The 22827-nt window shown below is 42.0% G+C and overlaps 1 protein-coding gene across 2 annotated transcripts in view; it reads right to left on the bottom strand.

Annotated features, from left to right (window-relative positions):
- Nucleotides 1-1276: 1276 nt before the first annotated feature.
- The window catches only part of LOC113805386 (uncharacterized), a 23000-nt gene continuing 1449 nt past the window's right edge, over nt 1277-22827 (bottom strand). Inside the window, exons 2-32 of one of the 2 annotated variants that reach the window (XM_070131232.1) lie at nt 18460-18594; nt 18035-18236; nt 17775-17875; nt 17374-17487; nt 16992-17106; nt 15028-15155; nt 14572-14780; nt 13946-14057; nt 13593-13817; nt 13194-13322; nt 12919-12993; nt 12233-12352; nt 11558-11677; nt 11162-11333; nt 10773-10941; nt 10295-10548; nt 8482-10131; nt 8131-8367; nt 7734-8053; nt 7533-7616; nt 7209-7415; nt 6812-6968; nt 6434-6597; nt 5943-6050; nt 4669-4806; nt 4007-4162; nt 3544-3633; nt 3185-3344; nt 2758-2975; nt 2183-2348; nt 1277-1803 (exon numbers count right to left, since the gene is read on the bottom strand). In XM_070131232.1, coding sequence (XP_069987333.1) covers nt 1550-1803; nt 2183-2348; nt 2758-2975; nt 3185-3344; nt 3544-3633; nt 4007-4162; nt 4669-4806; nt 5943-6050; nt 6434-6597; nt 6812-6968; nt 7209-7415; nt 7533-7616; nt 7734-8053; nt 8131-8367; nt 8482-10131; nt 10295-10548; nt 10773-10941; nt 11162-11333; nt 11558-11677; nt 12233-12352; nt 12919-12993; nt 13194-13322; nt 13593-13817; nt 13946-14057; nt 14572-14780; nt 15028-15155; nt 16992-17106; nt 17374-17487; nt 17775-17875; nt 18035-18236; nt 18460-18570 — 6465 coding nt within the window. In that variant the 5' untranslated portion in view covers nt 18571-18594 and the 3' untranslated portion in view covers nt 1277-1549. The remainder of the gene's footprint in view (nt 1804-2182; nt 2349-2757; nt 2976-3184; nt 3345-3543; nt 3634-4006; nt 4163-4668; nt 4807-5942; nt 6051-6433; nt 6598-6811; nt 6969-7208; nt 7416-7532; nt 7617-7733; nt 8054-8130; nt 8368-8481; nt 10132-10294; nt 10549-10772; nt 10942-11161; nt 11334-11557; nt 11678-12232; nt 12353-12918; nt 12994-13193; nt 13323-13592; nt 13818-13945; nt 14058-14571; nt 14781-15027; nt 15156-16991; nt 17107-17373; nt 17488-17774; nt 17876-18034; nt 18237-18459; nt 18595-22827) is intronic. The other variant, XM_070131233.1, reaches the window with a different exon arrangement.

Genomic DNA, 22827 nt, shown 5'->3' with positions numbered 1-22827 from the left:
TGGGAGGGAGTGTGGGGATGAGAGAGTGGGTGGGGAGGGAGTGTGGGTGGGGAGGGAGTGTGGGGATGAGAGAGTGGTTGGGGAGGGGGGGGAGGGAAGGAGTGTGGGGATGAGACAGAGTGGTTGGGGAGGGAAGGAGTGTGGGGATGAGAGAGAGTGGTTGGGGAGGGAGGGAGTGTGGGGATGAGAGAGAGTGGTTGAGGAGGGAGGGAGTGTGGGGATGAGAGAGAGTGGTTGGGGAGGGAGGGAGTGTGGGGATGAGAGAGAGTGGTTGGGGAGGGAGGGAGTGTGGGGATGAGAGAGAGTGGTTGGGGAGGGAGGGAGTGTGGGGATGAGAGAGAGTGGTTGGGGAGGGAGGGAGTGTGGGGAGGAGAAAGTGTGGTTGGGGAGGGAGGGAGTGTGTGTATGAGAGAGAGTGGTTGGGGAGGGAGGGACTGTGGGGATGAGAGAGTGGGTGGGGAGGGAGTGTGGGGATGAGAGAGAGTGGTTGGGGAGGGAGGGAGTGTGGGGATGAGAGAGAGTGGTTGGGGAGGGAGGGAGTATGGGGATGAGAGAGAGTGGTTGGGGAGGGAGGGAGTGTGGGGATGAGAGAGAGTGGTTTGGGAGGGAGGGAGTGTGGGGATGAGAGAGAGTGGTTGGGGAGGGAGGGAGTGTGGGGATGAGAGAGAGTGGTTGGGGAGGGAGGGAGTGTGGGGATGAGAGAGAGTGGTTGGGGAGGGAGGGAGTGTGGGGATGAGAGAGAGTGGTTGGGAAGGGAGGGATTGTGGGGATGAGAGAGAGTGGTTGGGGAGGGAGGGATTGTGGGGATGAGAGAGAGTGGTTGGGGAGGGAGGGTGTGTAGGGATGAGAGAGAGTGGTTGGGGAGGGAGGGAGTGTGGGGATGAGAGAGTGGGTGGGGAGGGAGTGTGGGGATGAGAGAGTGGGTGGGGAGGGAGTGTGGGGATGAGAGAGTGGGTGGGGAGGGAGTGTGGGGAGGGAGTGTGGGGATGAGAGAGTGGGTGGGGAGGGAGTGTGGGGATGAGAGAGTGGGTGGGGAGGGAGTGTGGGGATGAGAGAGTGGGTGGGGAGGGAGTGTGGGGATGAGAGAGTGGGTGGGGAGGGAGTGTGGGGATGAGAGAGTGGGTGGGGAGGGAGTGTGGGGATGAGAGAGTGGGTGGGGAGGGAGTGTGGGGATGAGAGAGTGGGTGGGGAGGGAGTGTGGGGATGAGAGAGTGGGTGGGGAGCGAGTGAAAATAACACCTTGCGAGGTACACAGAGGGCAATGACGTAAAAGGGAAAAAGGTATTTTTTTAAATGCCGTTTCGATTAAAATGTACATTTACCAAAAATAAAATCTTTACAGCATCAACAATAATTTTCAGATCAAGTACAATCTATATCTAGACACTAAAATTACATTCGGACTCCTGTCTATGGTAAATGAATAAACTTTTGATTACAGTAACAAAATAAATACACACACACATAACAATTATAACAAATCGCTTTCCTATTACAGTAGCAAAATAATAAATGCCATTGTCAAGTAACAAACTTCCTCAGATGCTCTTTACAAGCTTCTGATCTTGTCCAAGTTCGAAAAGCTCTCCAAGTCCGTGAAAGAGCTCAGGTCGCAAGTCAGGTCATGCTTGGGAACCGCCCTGCCCAGCATCTCGAGGCGCGCCAAGACAGTTCCGTTGCCTTCTTGGCCCAGGAGAACGTAATGCCTCGGAACGGCGGGGAACGTTTGACCCGGTGCGTTTATGTAGAGCGACCAGCGGACTCGAGGTGTGCTCAGCTCCGTCGTCTGGCGTAGTTTCTCGCCTGCGAAGAAACGTTAATTGAATATATTTCTGTAGAAAATGTAAATGGATATCCTCACTAATTACCGATTATTTTAAGAGCAAGCGATGAACTTTCAAATTAGTTCCTGTTTGCCTAGGACAATTTTAGGGTATAAAAACAAATGCAATCATGAATATCTTAATTCCAAAGAGTCATCTGCATAACTGAGGGATTATGGGATTTTTTAAGTGCTTATCACAGACCTTGGGTAAACAAAATTGGGACAAAAACAAGGAAAGTAGTAATCCATTCGCCATGCAAACTTGCACTTATGCATTCATTAGCCTCGTCTCGCTTCATCAAATAATCCATTGCTATTTACATATCACTCAATTTATCAAAGAAACCAAGATCGCACCCAATATAGTGAAGACAGCGGGGAACCTATCCTCCTGAACAGCCAGGACCACAGCAGACCCGGAAGATTCGCTGCCGGCATGGAAGGCTGTCACCGAAGCGGGCGTGGAGAGCTGGGCCGAGTCACGCCATGCCACCTCACCCTTGACGATGTCCACGGAGTAGAGCTGGGCGAGTTAGGAGGAGAGAGGTTAGGTGTGCTGTCGCTACAGTGCATGATTTGTGGGGTAAACAAGGCATGATTGCGTGATTAATTAATAGGTCTGGCAGTGAACCGTATCACTGTTGACAAATGTAGAAAAGTTATGAATGAAAATGAATATCTTCATAATACCAGAGACTTATTTGACCGATTTCGAATTATTTTCGAAACTAGTCAAATATATCTCTTGTATTATGAAGATATTCATTTTCATTCATACTTTTTCTGGATCTGACCGTCTCTAATCCTATTGCGCACAAAAAACCTCTCCCGCCTATCCTTCACTCACTGCCGCCCAACGCAACATCAGCAATTACGGCCCCTTTCCCCACTCTTTAACAACTCCCCTTAATTACCTAAGCCTCCTCCCTTACCTCGACGTGGTGCGTGTCCCCTGTGGTGAGGGACTGCGTCACAGCCGCCACCAGGAACACATGGCCATGTTGCTCCACCAACGCCGCGTCCTCCACCCGCGCCACATCCACAGCCGCCACCTGCTCGACGAAGCCCTCCACTTGGATGGACCCGAGGCCGCCCGCGCTCCGGAACAGGACCGAGACACCGTCCTGCGTCGTCAGGCTCGTCGCTACGTCTGTGAAGCCGATAAAGGGAAGCGAAAATGACGCGATTTTTTCCATGTGGAGACTGACCAACCTTTGTCATGAAATCTTCCGAAATAATAAAGAAAATTAAAATTCCCGAACACTAATCCACGACAAAAATAAGCAAGAACAAAATAAAAATAAATAAAGCTTTCAGTTATTCCAAAGCAAGTAACTTTTTTTTTTCTTTCTTTTTTACCAAATTGCCGGTCCACGGAATCAATCTCTTCGAAGAGGCGAGTTGTCGAGTTGAAAAGATAAACCCAAGTTCTTGCGGCTGAATAAAGGCTCAGTTTCAAGTCGCCGTTCTTCTCGTACGTTTTTGTGAGCCTGTCTCCTGCGTGTAGCTCTTGGTAAGTCTATGGGAAATTACGGAAAATACGAGGGAATTAGCAGCAAACAAGAATAAATATGTAGGGGGAGCAAATGCAGTAAATAAGTAATAAATAATTGAAAAAAAAAATCTAATCCAAAATCAATCCATTACACTTGACATCTCCAAGAGCATCCTAACGTTTTTCTAGCAAAATTCCATAAACGTTTTTCAACAAGACTTACGACAAGCTGGCCATCTATCATTTCGAAGACGACCGTGTTGCGTTGACTACAACTGTTGTTTTCATCGGATGCTGACATGACCACGAATGCCTGATAAAACACATGATAAAGCTCTAGAATAACTTCAAAGACAATTAAACATACATTTCTTACATGGATATACTTGTCTAAATTACGATGCTATGGAGTGGACGGAATTTCAAAACTGTATTCAAAAGCAAAATGAAGTACAAATCAAGAATATATAATCAAACTCAAACAAACGCATACTAAACAAATTTCTAAATTACACATCTAAAAAATAATAACAATAACAGTCACAATAATTAATAATAATAATACTAATTACACATACCTAAAAAAATAACAATAGCAACAACAACAACAATAATAATAATAATAATAATAATGAATAATAATAATATTATTATTCACAAACCTTATAAATTCACTGCAACTTTACCTGGTTAAGGGTTTCAATAAACAGCCAATCATGTCCGTAACCCGACTCGTGCAGCGTCTGACGGGGTTCGAGAGCGCCCGAAGTGGAATTGAACTCGAAAAGTGTCGAATCGCATCGTCCTTCCCAACTCATGACGACGTAAGTCGTGCCGGAGATCTGGGGGGGAGACATTTTCTTCTAATTTAATCTATGCTCATCTTTTATTGAGGTTTTAAAAGCTGAGAATGTAGAAACCCGCCAATTCTGTTTTATTTTTTTATGTATGTACTTGCTTTTCAGATATTTATAATCTCATCGCCTAACTCCTAAAACAAACACATCATTCATCATATCTTCATTCATCAACACAAATCTATAAATCAATCTATCACTACCTTATTGCTTAGTAAAATGGGCTACGCAGATCTGTTGTTTACGTATAACAGGGAACATACACTGCGACGCCTCACTTTCCCACGATCCTACTTCCCAACTCACGTATATCTAAAACGCCCTGCACCTCTACAGGTAAACTACACGGCTCACACACCTACCCCCTAACACCTACAACCAGGTTCTACGCCCTTATAACCCCACCTGCTACTCCAGGTTCTCCTCCAAGCACCACCCTACACGCTCCCTAAGCCCCTCCCCCAAGACCCCCTCCTCCCCATCACACTCACAGTAAAGGACGTCGAGGCGTGGTGGGCGAAGGGCGTCGAGGCCTCGCGAACAGAGACGAAGTGGTCGCCCTCGAAGATCGAATCCTCGAGCTTGGCGAACATCTGCGTCGCCGAGGGACACTGCTCGGCGAAGTCCGTCTGGGAGGTCGGAACAAGGTCGCAGTAGGAGAGGAGTGCAAGAAATGCGATTCGTATATAAATGCGAGTGAGTGAAAAGAAGAACCTAATTGTGCGATACAGAATCTTCGCAAGAAAAGTCTTTGTTTATTTATCATATATATAACTGGATAATATAATAAGATTCAATCACAATTACGATTATTGCTAAACAAAATGCCGCGTTTGAAATCCAAAGCCATGCTCGCATAAAAAGCAGCTTTAACAATTAACAATGTATGCCAATTTGAGTTTCAAATACGAATTTTCCATGTGTTATATTAGAATTACTTAGTAGGAAGAATACAATTTTGGGGTTACAATACATAAATTGCCGTTACATATATCATACATTCCGCTCGTTTCGGTATGGTGCTTAATGCGAGAATAGCAGTTCGATTCCATACAAACTATTGAACTGAGCCCTTTGTGATGTAATTAATGGATGAAAGCAAGTATGCTCCTCACTGTCCATTATATATAATGGTGACGACTTTATGAAAGAAAAAGATATTTATAGTAGTGGTGTTGAGTGTTATATGATAATGATAAATGATGGTGGAAGTGACTGTTGTATCATAATACTAATAATAAATAGAGATAATTGTTGTATTATCATTACCATAATAATAATAATAAAAGGTGTATCATAATAATAATAATGGTGACTATTGATGTATTATAATAATAATGGTAATGGTGGTGGTGATTGCTGTATAATGATAGTGGTCATATTAGTAACGTATTATTATGATATACAATAATAATGATGGTAGTGGTGGTGACGTATATAACTAAAATATAGGAGATGAATGCCACATACAGCAATGATGGTGATCATTCTGTAACAATAATTATGGTGGTGACTGTCGTATAACAATGGTGGTGGTGATAGTTATATAACAAAGATGGTCTTGGTAACTGATACATCATAATGATGGTGATTGTTATACAACCATCACCACTATCACTTTAATGTAACAAAGACGGTCTTAGTCATTGTTATTACCACTACCACTGTTAATGATAGTGGTAGTAGTGAATGCCACATACAAACAATAGTGGTGGCGACGCTTAAAAAAAAAAAAAAAAAACGCCTTTGTCGAAGAAAAACCTACCTTCCTCATATTCTGCAATGCGTTGAATCTTGAGATTGCGGCCTCGGTGTCATTCAGAAGCTTGCATATTCCTTCGGTTGTGTGTTCGACTTTGCAGACGAGCCCATCCTGTGTACGGATGGAATGGTTTCGCGGTTTTCAATTCAATTTTGGGGTCTCGATTCTTGGGGTCATATTTTCCCCATTCATTAAGCCTCTTTTATGATCGCTTCTATAATCATTAATCAAGGTGAATAGCAATATAGATAGGTGTATATTACTTTACTTGAAGTAATTTTAGCGAACTTGTTTAGGATAAAAAAAACGAAAATGCAGTACACAAGAGACTCATGTATCCTGTGTATACCCAAGGCACCTATGTAGCATGTGTCCGTTATCATACATTGTCTGTGTAGGTGAGTGTAGGATTATTTGGGCTTTAAATACGTATAGTTTTTGCCTTTTTTTTCAAAAGCGCGGCATAGATACTCTTGTTATTTTATTGTACATACCAAGAGCTGAACAGGTGCCATGAAGCTCAGATCAGCAGTGATGAGAGCGGGGGCGTCGACGTACCACGCCTTGGCAAACAGTTCCTCGACATCTACCCCGCTCAACACACTGCTGGTACTGGTCACGTTGGCTGCCCTAAGTGGCTTGCTGAAGGTTAAAGAGCCTGTCGTGGTAAAGAGTGTGGTTTTAATACATGCTAAAATGGGAGGAAATTAGCAGCTGGTTGCTATATTACCAGCCCCTTATACAATTAGACTTGGGAAGATATTAAAAGTACGAATATTTGAATTATAAATTATGATTATCTAACCATTTCTATCTATGGATGTAAATACATCTAATACGTATCAACTTCCGTATAGGTTCACTAATGTCACCTTGGATTTCGGCGCTCTCATTGAGGTAGATAACTTGCTCAGACAAGTCAACCCAATCTTCATCGTTTCCAGTCAGTCCTGTAACATGAACCTGGTTCAGGACCTCCACAGGGGTCGTTATAATCATGGATCCTGTCACTGTCTGCCCTGGAATTTGCTGGAAAATACAATTTTAAGTAAATGGATTGATGTTATCAGGTAAAGTGTTCAAAATCGTAATTATGACAACATATAAAAAATGCATGTTGTAAATAGTTATTTTTGTAAATGTTTGGGTTTGCGAGAAAGCTTTTATATTATTCCTGTCATTTACTCCCTAGAAACAGTAATGAACAGACTTTTCTGCATCTTCATGTAAACATTTAAACCATAGCTTGTAAAGTACAACAGAAAATACCTTCATAGTAGTCCGTACTTCGTCAGGCAAGTAATACCCGTTAACCTTCCCTCCTACGGAGACGTTTGACGTGATAATGTTGTTCATCGTCACTTCCCTCGTGAAGTTCTGGCTCCGTGAGACGAGCAGGTAATCCGTCATGAGGTCTGCTTCATTCAGGGAGTTCACGTTGATGTCACCGAAGGAGGATATATTTCCAGAGAACAACTGGCGGAAACATTCAACTTCAGAAAATTTCTTACAGGTGATGCCTTTGTAGTTGGACAGCAAGGAAAAGGTTACATGTAATGAGTGATTAATAAACGAACATAAACCTGCACTTACGATGGACTTGTTGAAATGGTAGTCTTGGTTAACATAAACGGCATTTTCCAGTAAATTTTTGTGATCGACTCCATCAATTGTACCCTAGAACAGTCAATAGATCATTAAGGTCCTTCTACACATAATTATGGTTATCAATGCCTTGCAAAAATCGATAGAAGGGGAAGATATCAATCTAACACAAGTTCATTAATGTCTCACCTGAACAGCTACAGAAGAGGAGACGAGCGAAGTCGTGGTCATAGTACCATTAACAGTGATGTCAGAAGTAAAGTTGGCGCTTGGACTTGACCTAAGTATCGAATGACTCAAAAAGTCGTCAAATGTTCTGTCATTGAGTTTAGTCAAGTTGATGGTGCTGAAGGTCGTGTTTGACGTGAAGTTCTTCTTTCCAACTATGTCTACGCTGAGGTCTTGCAATGACACTGCATCGTCCAACACTTCATCCACGTTTAAAGAGTTGACAGTACCTCTCAGATCGAGGTGGCTTACATTTACTTCCTCGTGGAAATTTATATTCACTGGAAAACATAAACGTGTTATTAAATCATCCACATAGAGACGGATCAGCAAACCTTACAAGACCCCTCAAACTCACCGAAACTGTGGTTACCGAGATTTTTCAGAGCTATGGCTGCTATGTCGTCCAGTTGGATTCCATTTAAATTCTCAAGAGTTAAATTCTTTTTGGCTTCCAAGTTATGAAAGATGTAATCAGCCGTGATGTTTTGGTCTGTGTGGAGAGTAAGAAGTTTCGTCCGCAGATCTACACCATTGGTCGTTTCTGTGTTGATATTGCCTTTTACATGAAACCCATTCTTAAAGGTCTTCGTGTCTGAAAAAAATGCCAATACTATTGATATTGTGTAAACTAGTATCTGATATTAGCAGTATCTGATACTAGGTTTCATCCATTACCTTCATATACTGAAAAATCATCTCTATTTACCTGTGATATTTTGAGAAGTGTTTACATATTTAAAGACAGTGTTGTCACTTAGCACTTGTAGATTCAGAGTGTTAACAAGTCCTTCCACAGTTATGTCACCTCGTAGGTCTATATCAGACCATGTTGCACTGCCAGTCATTGTGTTATTGGAAGCAAGACTAACGGCATTTCTATCAATCTTACTGATGTTTAGACCACTGGCACCAACTTTACCTTCAGTTGTAACAGGTCCCAATATGTGCAAATCATTGAAAATCAGATCTGAAAATATTTCTGTGGAACCAATGTCAGTAACAATATCCTCCTTAAGTCTCCAGATATTGTAACCGTTTATCGTGTCTGCCACGAAAGAGTTCAAAACTGAAACGGTATTGTTGATGATCAATTCACCAAAATGCTCAGTGTGGTTCTTCAGACTTACACGAATGTCATTCAGTTTAGAGATATCAATACCATTCACTGTGAAACCTTCTGACAGGTCTATCTGGTGGGTTTCAACATCACTGAAATTGGCATAGCTGAATGACTGAGGGGCAGTAAATGTTTGATTGCCCGTCTTGGTAAAGACCCTTGTAAAATCAATACCAGACACTATTCCGGTCACATTTAAGTCTTCAGCAAATAATAGATCTTTGAATGTTTTCTTTCCTGTAACCAACTGTTTTGATTTGTCCAAGTACAGTGACGAGTTTACAAAGTGATCTAAGTTGACGCCATCTACTGTACCATTCACTTGTATCGAATTAAATATAACATGATCTTCAAAGGTTGTTTTCCCTGTAATTGTACTGGTGCTACTGGTCGTCACAATATCTTCAAATCTGTGGCCGTTAAAAGTGCTTTCGAAGTCAGCACTTGTAATTTCCAGCTCTCCTCCAGTGAACAACTTTAAGCCTGACAAGACAGCCAAAGGTTCATCATCATACACAATATCACCCGCAATCTCGAGCAAGTCCAGCCCATTTAAGTTCCCACTGTAAGACAGTGCTGGGACTTGGACTGGCTGTTCAAACACCAAGTCTATCATTAGGTCTTCCAGATGCGATGAGTTGGAGAGACTTGCATTCAGGTTGTCTAGATTCACTCCATCTATTCGTTTCATGTCAATATCTAGGTCTCCTAGAACTTCTATTCCTTGCGTGAAGACCTTCCTCCCTGTAATATTCTGGGGAGTGTCAAGAGTGACCAGACTACTCGTGTCCAAACCATCTACCTTTGCTCCTGGTAACAGACTTACTGTTCCAAAGCTCACATTATGGAAACTCTTGGACCCGAAATTCAGGCTCGTGCTTGTCGTCCTCAAAAGGAAGTCATTACCAGGGAAAGGTTCTCCATTTACTAAGCCTCTAATTAGCATGTCATTCTCCACAGTCACTTGCAAGGGCACGGAAAGCACTCCTTCCAAAGTGGCTGGTCTGTTTATGAAGACAGTTGTTGACATGAACTCTGTAGTATTAACTCCCATTATGGCTCCAGCTTCAAGATGTTCCACAGACAGGTTTCCGTTGAAGAGCAAGGTGCCTGATACGGAGCCACCAGACACACGGAGGGAATCTTCAAACAGGTGTGTGACATTCATATTGCTGACTATGCTCGAAAGCACTTCTACATTTCCCCTCACTAGAGCACCGCTTCCGAATATGCACTGATCTGGAACATGGATAAAGGAGCATGCAGGTTTATTAGCACTTACAAATTTAGAGTATGAAACCTGCTTTCGTAAAACATCAAACCAACATTTCTAATATCACTATATAGGTTTATGAACATGTCATTACAGAAGTCTTAACCATAATTTAATCAACACCATTACCTAATGTGGCGTCTCCATCAAGAAGAACCAATTCTTCCGACAGGTCAACGCCCCCAACTGTTCCACCATCAGGAAGGGTGACAGTATGTGCTCTAAGGGTGTTCATGGTAACTGTGCCAGACACTTGCTGTGAGCCGGAAGTAGTTAAAATATCACTCACGGAAATATCATCTAGAAAGCCTGCGTCGAGATGAGTGATGTTCAGTCCCGATGTAAAGGTTTTCTTGCCAGAAATCTTGCGTGAATCGTTTACTCTGAAGAATATATTAAATCAAATTAATATTTTAAATCATATTCATATGTTATATCCAAAAGTGTTTGTGATTTGTATGAATGATAAATCAGAAGTCTAACCCAGACTAAAACTAAGTATGACACCAACTCCATACATGCAAAGTGGATTTTACAACCAAAAACGTCAAATACGTTTTCTTGTTACATAACTGGCAAGCACAGGAGTGATCCATCATCCACTAACCGGACAATACTAAGCAGCGTCTGAGTGAGTGGGTAGTGTTCACCAGAGACGTCTACAGAGTCCTGCAGTGTTGCTTGCTGGGCGAACAGAATGCCCGCTGACAGCCCACCTTGTACCACCGTCTTCGAACCCTCCACCACACGCTCGCTGCCGTGGATACTTACTGCATCTGTAGGCCACAAAAGAGGTATAACGTTACATTACATACAAAAGGAATGGTGATAACAGCAATAACCTAGTCAAAATAGGATCATCATATCTATCATCAACATTACCATATTTACTGCATTAAAACGTACACCTCTAATTAGTATATAAATACACCCACAGTATACGCGACTGAGCATTCAAAGTGAAACAAAATTTTAACAAACGTCTTGTAATCATACCGTCAAGAGTGTCGTTCATAGTCCTCAGCTCCGAGTCCAAATTAATCAACCGGTTTTCTAGGTCAGCAATCTCCTGTAAGTAATTGTCATACATTTGCTCTTTTGCGGTATCATTGGCGTCTTGGTGGTGGATGGTGATCGTGGTCGAGCTCATTGTTGAGGTCTCGAGTTTCTAAAAAAAAAAAATAAGTAAATCAGTAAATAAATAAACAAATAAACATGGCTGTTGTATAATTCCGTAAGACAAGATTAATGCTCGAGGAAGAATTTTATACATAAATATACACAAAGAACTTTCGTAAAATAACAAAATCATCATCAAGAGACCAAATTTCCTTGAACAATATTTTAAAAAGACGGTCATTTTCTAATCACTGTTTACGCTAAGCCACTCACAATATCCACGTTTACATCGCGAATGGTGATCTCGCCGGCGATTTCGGTCTTTCCCTCCACCGAGTGCGCCAGCCTCTCCTCTGCCGTCCCCACGATGAAGACCTGGTTCTCGAATAGGTCCTGGAACCGAGAGCGGCTTTGAACGCGGGTTGAATTCATCTCAATTTGAGATATATTGGGAACCAACTCGAACACTCACCTCAAACTCCTCACCTCAAACATCCACAAATCAACCACACTTCGCCTCGTCTCACCTCAACCGCCCGCACACCATCCTCAACCACCCGCACATCACCTCGCCTCGCCTCACCTCAACCACCCGCACACACCCTCACCTCGCCTTGCCTCAACCACCCACATACCCTCACCTCACATCCACAAATCAACCACAACTCGCCGCGCCTCAGCCACCCGCACACCAACCTCAGCTCGCCGCACATCTCCTCACACCATCCTCAACCACCCGCACACACCCTCACCTCGCCTTGCCTCAACCACCCACATACCCTCACCTCACCTCAACCAACAACACACCCTCACCTCACCTCGTCTCAACCACCCGCACACCCTCACCTCGCCTCGCTTCGCCTCACCTCAACCACCCACACACCCTCACTTCGCCTCACCTCACCTCAACCGCCCGTACATCAACCTCACCTCACCTCAACCACTCACCTCCAATTCAGTAATGGTTCGATGCATCTCGAGTGTCTGCAACTTGACAGGGTCTACAACTTCAACCAAATTCAGGTCAAGACTCACTCGGACGAGGCCGGACTCACCTGGCAATATCACCTTGAAAAACGCAGGTAAAATTAATACACAGAAGGACTAATACACTATCGCTTCTTTTCTTGAAACGAACAGCACGATTCTTGAGTAAAATTGCAGGGACTATTCTTCTTTTTATTTTACTTGGAAGGTTAATAACTTAACTGATTTCTTATTTGCTTTCTCTGTTTTATCTGTTTATCTACACCTATATTATCCTCTTCGTGATATGAGGCAATATAATGGGTTCTTTGGGAGCTATAACCGTCAATCATCTAACACCAACAGAAAATGAATTAGATATCTAAAACCATCTACCGTGAAGATGTTAAACGACTGCGATAACTGATAAAACGTAACATCAAAAAAATAATAACTTATTTGAGTATTTGGTTATGATGGTTCCGTTCAGCTGCATATATAAATGTTTAGGGAAATGGCAAATCGGGATATGACTATGAATAAAGGAAGCATTAAATATACGGACAGAAAAATGAAAAAAAGGTACACAACTACAGTACTAGGCACACATTCACTTCTTTATATTTCACTATGTCTAAAGATAATTCAGTATTTCATTTTTTACCTACCATGGAAGAATTCCGTGAGTACAAGCTCCCCATATCCCAGTCTTTGATCGCCACGCCCAAGTCTCCGGCAAATACCTGGAAATTCACAAGGTGTGTTGGGATGGTTATGCGTAAGCGAAAACTTTTCCGAGACTATACACCTAAAAATACATGAAAGTTTTAAAAGAACTTGAGAAAAAAATGTGACAAACATGCACGACTCTTCGTATAATGTAAATAGAACATGGCAATATTTCCCTCTTTTAAGAACAGGCAAACACGGAATGATGAATTACCATGTCTAACTGTTGTCGTAGAGCAGCATACACTTCGCCTCTTGCGTGCTGGGGGCCCTTGAAGGCATAAGCGACCGTTTGGCTTCCGGACCCGGCGAGCAGTAAGAACTTGCTCTGGTATTGCGGGATCTAGAAGGGATGTTTGGGATTACTGACTGGATAAACGGATAGATTTGATAGTTTATATGTACGCATGTGAAATTTTGGCTTAATGTATAAATGATGCGAGTTCATGACAAGATAACCAAAAACATATCCTCAATTTTAGAGGCAGACTAGACTCTTGTAACATAAAAATCAGACGTTATTTGTTCCTTTCTTAAGCTGGCTGTATTTATTCCTTCATAAAAATACACAAGTTCTGCAAAATACGAAAACAAAAATATTACAAAATCTCACATTGACGGGCACGATCCCTTCAAAGTGGGTCATCCCGGCGGCCGGCAACAGGTCCTGCAGCGGCTCATAGTAAGTCCCCAGCTGCACGTAGACGCGGACGAGGTTGCGGGAGGCGAGCAACAGGTAGTCCCAGGCACCGGTACGGTAACTCTTCCACGATATTATCTCTTCTTGTAAGCTCAGTTCTTGCACGTAACGTATCGCTTGATCGTACATGTCCGTTGCCTTTACCGAACGCGATTTTAAGTGTGAGAAAAGAGATGTACATATGAAATACATTGTGAAATGTGACATGGTGATATAAAGTTTCTGAATTAATATAACTGCGATATATCACGGGCATAGGCGCTCACCACAAGTTCGTGAATGTGTAGGCTGGTTCCGTTCAAGACCCCCAGCATAAAACGTGTGCCACTTTGCCAAGACTGCATCTCGGTACCTTCTGAGCTCCAGGTCGTAGACAAACTGCAACGCCATTTTCGAAGGTCATCGACTTATCACAAAAACAAAACGTTGTGGTTGGTGCTCGAAGATAACTCGCGTTTTCATTTAGGCTATAATATCTTAATTATTGAAGAAAGGGACAAGTTTAAACATCCACAAAAACTAATACAAGGCAAAAATAACAAATGAAAGTTGCTGATATTTTCCTAAAATAGAGTATGCATATGGGTATATGTGAATGTTTGTAAATGTTAATTTCATTAAAGGAAAACAGGCTTTCCAGTCTAATTATATGGATATTACTGGTGAATCAGTATGTTAGTATAGAGGATTCTATGACGTTCCTCCATCTTAGTAAAAGAAAAATATAAATAACTAGAACAAAGTGGGTTTTGTTCGAAAGCAACACACATGCGTTGCTATCACTCTCAGATAAAATGGCTTATAAACGTTTAGCAACGAAATCGGGGGAAAAAAACAAGACCAAAATTCGCTACTAAATAAATCCGCTGCTTAAATTGATAAGACGACCAACCCTAAATACGGCTCCATGTTATGAAAGGTGATCATAAAGACTTTGTGAAGTTCGCTTTTGTCGCAGAAGACCACGAGGAATCGGAGCTTCTCGTGGCGGCCGTAGTGATCCAGGTATACCTCGCCGTAACCCAAGTCTTTGGCGTTTTCGACGAGCTTCACGGAGCTCAAGCTTATCATTTCGTTCATCTTCTCCAACGAATCTAAGCCCTGTGGACAGCGGACGATTGGGTATTATGCGATTTTCTTCAGTGGTTTGTTGGTATATCATGTAGTGATAGGATTTTCTTTTCCTTACAATCCTAGCAACGCCAGGGATTTAATAAAATGTGTGAATACTTTGAATAATGTCTAAGCTATGCTGTGAATCTACCCATCGATATAAACCTAGAGAACTAGCCATACAATTGTAACTTTATTCCCGTAACCAGCGAACCAAACAATCCAGAAGACTTACAACTCTGTACAGCGACAAGGTATTCCCATGGGCTATGATGACATTCTCCATCAGGCCTTCCTCTGGGTCAAAGTAATAGTTGTAATACTCGAAGCCCACAGCTGCGTCGACAAATAAATGCTCTGGTTCTGAAAAGTGATTTACTGCTATAGTGTTTGTTATAATGCATTCACCGTTGATTACTAATCGCGTTTTAATCAGGGGAGTGCTTGGGCAAGAAGTCTTGCCGATAGGCCAAGAACTTTACCATTCCCTGCATAAAGCGCTTGAATAGGCAGGCAAGACTTGTTCAGTGATGCCAGAGATGTGGAAGTGTCTTTCTATAAAGTATAAATAATAACAGTCCTTGGAGAGCTTTGAAATGTCGGAATAACACACAACATATACATACTTAGGTTTTAAAAGCAATAGACAAGTATCCCCACAAACGATCTCGAAGAGAGAATTTATGCCTCGAGGGTGGCATTTATTACATTGGCGGGTTGGTAATAGTTTGAGTGTGCTTTCAAAACATTGACAAGCTAGCGCCGCATCAAGATGGCAGAAGTAAATAAATCTGCCCTAACATCAAAAGCAAGTGAACATCACTGAATGAAAATATAGGCCTACCCATTTCCATATATACAATTTTATGTAGTTGAAAATAATATTCCCCAAATACACTATCAACAGAAGAATGCTGCTAGATTTTTTCAGACTTTTTCGCTTAAAATATTTTCTTTTTCATTGAATAGTAGATACATTCTCTATTTAGTATTCAGAGAGACAATGTGTTTAAAAGGAGATAAATCATTACAAGACTAACAATTTATGATTTTTAAGAAAAAAAACTTTCATTCCCATAAATACCTCCTTTCGTTTTCAGTTAATTTCAATTTCTTTAAATAAAATTATGGAAATTGCAGAATCATACCGAAAAAAAAAATCCTCTCATAAGATACCAAGCAAAGTTCTTGGCCAACACCCGCATTCGAAGGATTGTAACCAGCACAGTACGCAAATGACACTCTTGCCATGGTGACGGTACACCGCTTGACTTAGCAAGCGCAAGTCTAGCCATCTACAGGGCTCGATTGAGAAAGCAAGAAAAGGTCTTGTGATTTTAGGCAAGAATTTTCCCTGCCTAAAACGCCTTTAGATGCACAGCCGGGCTAGAGCATATGTAGTCAAGGAAATTCTGTGAAAATCATTAGGCGTTTTAAGCAGGGAAAGTTATTTCCTAAAATCGCAAGACCTTTTCTTGCTTTCTCAGGCGACCCTAGTAGGTGGCTAGACTTGCGCTTGCTAGGTCAAGCTGTGTACCTGCATCATGGCAGCAACGTCGGTCGCGTACGGTAATAGCTACAATCCTTCGAATGCGGGCGTTGGCCAAGAACTCCGTTTAATATATTATCAGAGAAAGGTTTTCTTTATGGTATCTGATTCTGTAATTTCCATAAAATCATATTCAAAGAAATTTAAATTAACTGAAATGGGGATTATGGGAATGAAAAGTGTTCTTATAAATCATAAATCATTATAAGACCAACAATTTATCTTACTTTTAAACTCCTCGTCCATCTACATCGAGAATATATCTACTATTCAATGACAGAGAATATTTTAAGTGAAAAAGTCTCGAAAAAAGAATCTAGCAACATTCTCCTGTTGATATTACATCCGGTGACTTGTTCTCAATTTCATAAAATCGTATATATGGAAATGGGTAGGCCTATATTTTCATTCTGTGATTTTGATTTGTTTTGATAGCACGTCAGATTCCAAGGGTTGTCAATCTGAAGTGTGTGTTACTGTTTTAGAGGTATGTATATGAATAGGGGAGGAAATATTGTGTTTTGTAAAAGATGTTAGAGAAGTAAATAAATTTACCCTGCCATCCTGATGCGGCACTAGCTTGTTGGCTGTTTGGAAATGAAAAGAAAAATCTTGCTTCAGTCTGGATGCTTAAGATATCGCGATCTTACCAGCTTCGATACACGTGGGGTTTTGCGATTCCTCGCCGCACTTTACACAAGCTGTCCCCGAATGGCCCTCCGACTGTCGGCATTGACATCCACCTGGTATGCAGCAAGCGCATTCCTAAAATAAATATATAAATAAATAAAAATAACATGTAGGATGAACAAAAAAATGTAACTAAAGGAATGAGAGGGAGGACATGCAGGGGAAACAAGGTGAACAAGGATAACAGTAGAATACAGAAAATTGAGGAAATTAACAGGAAAAGTAATATGAATATGAAAAAGTCGGCTTCATTTGACTATTTCCACAGGTAGACTGTGATAGAAACGCATTTTACAACAATATTGGGAAGTTTCCACTTAAAAACATTCGCTTTTTACACACCATAGATCCATCGACGTCGCAGTGACATCCAGCCCGACTTTTGGTCCAGCTGTTGGTAAGGTAAAGCGGCTCCATTATCTCGCCTCGGATGACATAGCCCATTCCCGAGTCGCTCTGAGGCCGCCAAACAAGACCGCGGTTACAATAGATTATATTTTTCTCTCGGGCGCAAAAGTAATAATCCAGATAGTAAGAAAACATGCCTTAAATGTAAGAGAAACGATAATCGTATTGTGCACTGATTGAATGATTTATCACTGCATCCCAGGGACAGAATAGTCTGAATAATTAAGAGTCCAGGAGAGCTTTTCGAAGACTTCAGCTGTTCCACACGTGTGTAAGTAGGTATAGCTCGCCCCTTGTGTTATCTATCTCACTTCAAACAGTAATCGACTACTTACCCGATAAATATAGGGCATGTTCCGCACATTAACAGCGAAGACGTCACTTGTGTTCAGGCTGCCAGGGTCAATCTGGACGGTGATATTTTTGACTGACAACGCTGAAACATTTGCAATGGATTTCTACTCAAACATATCCTATCAAATCTAAGGGGATAGTTGGCATGTATATCACACGTATTTATAAATCCTCCAACTCAAATTCAGAGAAAACCAAATGGCTCCTGAAACAAGAATTTCGTCATCAAGACAATCCATACTTTCTCTGTTGTTTACGTCCAGGTCGTAGTAGTAGCTGTGCCAGTAACCTTCGCCGAGGTACGGAATATCAGGGCTTCCTGTGCTTCTTCTGCGCCGCTGCAGATTACGCACATTCAGGTGGTGGAGGCGGAGCTGGTCTTCGTAAATGGCGATGATATCCCTCTGCAGGCTTTCGATGGTAGAATCGAGAAGCATGTCCAACTGTAAAAGATTGGATTGGTTTTATAGTGCGTAAATGTGTATATAAATGAGCACGTGTATGCGCACAAGTATGCACATAATTGTGTATAAATGTGCATGTGTGCGCACAAGTGTGCACGTAATTCTGCATAAATGTGTGCAAATTCATGTTGACACATGTATACAAGAGTACATCATATGGCACTGTATAACTTACGATGCCAAAACACAAAAACTGAAATACCTCCTCAGCTTCCAGGTTTTCGAACAGGACTTCCGACGGATCCACACCCCTGAAGGAATCAGGAGCGACTGGAGCCCAGGCAACCATCACGAGGACCAGGGTCGTCCACATCCTCGCCTCGGATGCTCTGCTCGCCTGAAAGGAACGGGAGAGTCAACATGGGGCTAATGTGACCCTTGACCTATGGCTAAACACACTACAGTCTAGACCAGTTGTGAGAGGTCACCATTACCCCTTTAGAGTAAGTATGTAAGAGTTGCAACACGTTTTATTTTACTTTTCTATCTTTGCTGGTCTCTAATATATGTTATAGAAATCGTCTACATCAAATTTGAACCTTTATTACGTTCTTAATCAGGAAAGTAGATAAACTCTAAAGTCGCGGCGGTTTCCACCATGGAAGGACTGTTTGTTTACAATAATCAGCTGATGTGCGCGGCGAAACTAAAAACTATGTGAACCCAACCCACCTTTCGGCAAAACTCTACGAGAATTCACACGTACCAAAAACCCCCCCAAAAATTTTGACCAATAAACCAACCTAATATATCAATATATATTGCCATGCCTAGGCGTGCCTAACTGCGCGAGGGGGAGGGTTGATGGTGGGGCTCTGTCCCCCAATACCTCCTGGGACACATTCTCTTCGCCTCGGTATATACGGCAAGATAGAACTGCATTCACATGGTAAGATAATAAACTAAATACCTTTATATCTGGAAACGTCAAAATTTCATTGCTTCTTTGTATCGTCGGGATTGCTTCGATTTTAAAAACTTTTCGACATTTAGAGCACTTGATGGGCCCAGATATAAAACTGGGATGGTTACTAGTCTAATTATTCTTCGATGCCACTGTAAAAGTCTTAAAAATAACCCAGAATCAACACAACACTGGTACCGCATTTCTCACCGTCGTTTTACCTTGAAAAGAGGGTTAATTTTTCGATTATGACAATCGGGACTTCGCAGACAATATTTATATCATCAGATTTATTCTCGTGTGATGAGAATTAATCTGATGATCATTTCCGTAGCAATCGCAGCTGACGATCTTGATGTGTTAAGTCCTGTTAGCAGGGAAGGGCATGAAGTATATCAGGGAAATTATGGGGTAAAGCAGGCTTAAATATGAATAATAGCGAACAGAAACATGTAAAACTAGGACAAAACACGTTAAAAATCGGCTAAAGAAACTCTACGGACATGTCCGCCATCTTTGAAAGTCTACGCACCAACGCGCCAGAGTTTGCAAAATTCTACAGGAATCCATCCCATCCTTCGGCAATATCTATGGGATTTCACACCTTCCAAACCCAAAAAACGTCCTAACCCATAACCCAACCTAACCCAGCAATTTACGGTGCCGTGACTAGGCGTGTACTTTAGGCACTGCCCGAGGGGAGGGTTGATGGGGGGCAAGCCTCCCAACATCCCCCGGGATGCATTCTCTTCACCTCGGTATAAACAGCAAGATAGAGCTACATCCATACTGTGAACAATAAACCAAATATCTTTATATACCGAAATACCGAACTGTCAATTTCCCTTTTCTTCTTTCGATCAGTCGGTCGGTCTATTGTGGATGTGATCGCTTCGTTTTTATCCCTTTTGTTGGGAGATGGGGTTCTTGATGGCCTCAGAATTTAAACTGCGATAGTTATTAAGGTCTTTTTCTTCTTCGTTTCCACTGTATAGTCTTAACTACCTAGAATCAACGTTACACCAAAAATGAAACATTTTTCACCGGCCTCCTGTCACCGACTGCCCCTGAATCCTTCTGACCAATTCCCTTAAATTAGTCTAATAAATCTTGAAACATGGAAATGAGGTATAACAATATTAACAAAGGCCTTTGAAAGCTGATACAGACACTGATAATTAGCCAAATATCGTTTTGACAACGGCATAGTAATACATGAACTACATTCATGATATCAACATGGCAAGGGTCAGTCTTCTCTCTTTTCTGTCGTGTAACTCTCATTTTCGATTTGCGCACCTTTTACCATAGATGAAAAGTGTCTTATATAACTTCAAGGTAACCATTACATATCTTTTTTTTTACTCAATTCCCGATTGTTATACACTGTAAATTTAGTCAATATGCATAACAGGGGTAGGGTCTTACTTTCAAAACAATTTTGATATTTATCTGCATGAAATCCACTGGTTTCAACGATTCGGAGTGGCGGACGTAATATAGAAAATTACCCTAATATAACCCACTGGGAAAATAACCATGGTTATTCACATGACTTTCCATTGCAGGAGGCTGCGCCCCCTGCGACCCCTCTGGGACTTCCCTAGGGGGGGGGGCTGCCGCCCCCAACCCCGCCGACAAAGAAAAAAAAATATCCCCCATGTATTCACGGTAGAATAGAACACACACGAACTGGATGCATCGACAAAGGCACAAAACCCGCCGAGCCGACGAGGGCGGGCCACCGCTGCTCTTCTGTTCATGGTATACCTTGTTCATCCTGATTATACTACATCATCACTTTATACAATGCTGCCTATATCAAGGTTAGTTTGCCGACTCAGTGGGAATGTTACGAGGTAAATGTAATACGTCCACTGCTCCGAGATCGACGATAACTGTAACGGTCTAGCCTGCCGGGAATACATGATGGAGATTTTGTTTCCTCGGCAGGGGGTTGGGGGGCTGCAGCTCCCCCAGGGGGGGTCACAGCCCCCTGCAATGGAAAGTCATGTGAATAACCATGGTTATTTTCACTTTGGGTTATATTATTAGTGTTATTTAACCCCGCATTTTCCCTGGAACCTTTCATGCCCTCCCCTACTATTGGGGCCAAGTTTGTCGCTAACGGGGGTTTCAGCGCAATAAAAATTATATATTTGCAATGTGGATAGCGAGAAGAATCCAACGATACCAAAATCGTCGATAACATGGAAAATTACCAACGATTCATGTTTCTTGTGCAAATGCTTTGTTGACGAGATCTGAGTACCACTTCCATCGACAATCTTAATTTGTTAGTCCCATTAGTAGGGGTGGGCATGAAGTATATCAAGGAAATTGTAGGGTAAAACAGGCTTCAATAAGGAATACCAAACAAAGAGACAAAAACAAGCCCAAAAATGGCTAAAAATCGGCTAGTGAAACTCTACGGACATGCCCGCCATCTTTGAAAGTCTACACACCGACGAGCCAAAATTCGAAAAACTCTACGAGAATAATAGGCATCTTTCGGCAAAATCTACGGGATTTCAAACCTTCCAAGCACCAAAAAACGTCCTAACCCGTAACCCAACCTAACCTCGATATTTACGGTGCACTGACTAGGGCAGGGTTGATGGGGGGCAAGCCTCCCCAACACCCCCTGGGTGTTGGTGGGGCTCGGTATGTACGGTATGTACGGCTACATCCATACTGTAAACAATAAACCAAATACCTTTATATATCGAAAGGCCAAACTGTCAATTTTCCTTCGCTTCTTTCGGTTGGTCCATCGGTCGGTCTATTGTGGATCGTGCATCGCTTCGTTTTTATCGCTTTTTTCGGTATTTAGGGTACTTGATGGCCTCAGAAACCGAACTGCGATAGTTATTAAGGTCTTTTTTCTTCTTCGTTACCACTGTATAGTCTTAAGAATAATCTAGAATCGACGCAACATCGAAAATAAAACATTTCTTACCCGACTACCTGCGAATCCTTGTAAAAACTGGCGGCGAGAAACGCGAAAATACACATACGTAGAAGGTACTTCAGACTGATTCCCGTTAAAATCTGTACAGTCAATCTTAAAACACGTAAATGAGGTATAAATAACATTAATAAAGGTCTTTGAAAGCATAAATATGGAACGGCAGACACTGATGATTAGCAAAATATGACAATCACGCAGTAATACATGCACTAGTCTGAACAGCGCAGCAATCTGTTCTGCGTCCAGTCCAATGTTTACTTTCGTCGTGAAAACATGATGATGGACTTAGGCAAAATTGGGCCCTCACCTCTGTTCATTTACGTATAGCACCTTTGGGAAGCATTTGCCTAATTATTGCCCTAGAAGGAAAGTGTCTTGGTTTGTATCGGTCTACCGTTTTATATAGGTTTTATCTCCCAACTCAAACCCCACCTCATACTGCATATTGTCCCTTGATTGGTAATTTTCTATATTATGTCCGCATAACTGATGTCGACGATTTTGGTATCGTTGCATTCCTCCCACTCTATACAATGCAAATATGTAGGTTTTATTGCGCGGAAACCCCGTTAGCGACAAACTTGGCCCCGATAGCGGGGGCGACGATGTCGGAGCGGCGTACGTAATATATAAAATTACTATAATATAACCTCACAGTGAAAATAATCATGGTTATTCACATGATTTTCCATTGC

Source organism: Penaeus vannamei, chromosome 16 (genome assembly GCF_042767895.1).
Source record: "Penaeus vannamei isolate JL-2024 chromosome 16, ASM4276789v1, whole genome shotgun sequence".
Lineage (NCBI taxonomy): Eukaryota > Metazoa > Arthropoda > Malacostraca > Decapoda > Penaeidae > Penaeus > Penaeus vannamei.
The sequence above is the reverse complement of the archived record's forward strand: the minus strand, read 5'-3'. Positions and strand labels throughout refer to the sequence as shown.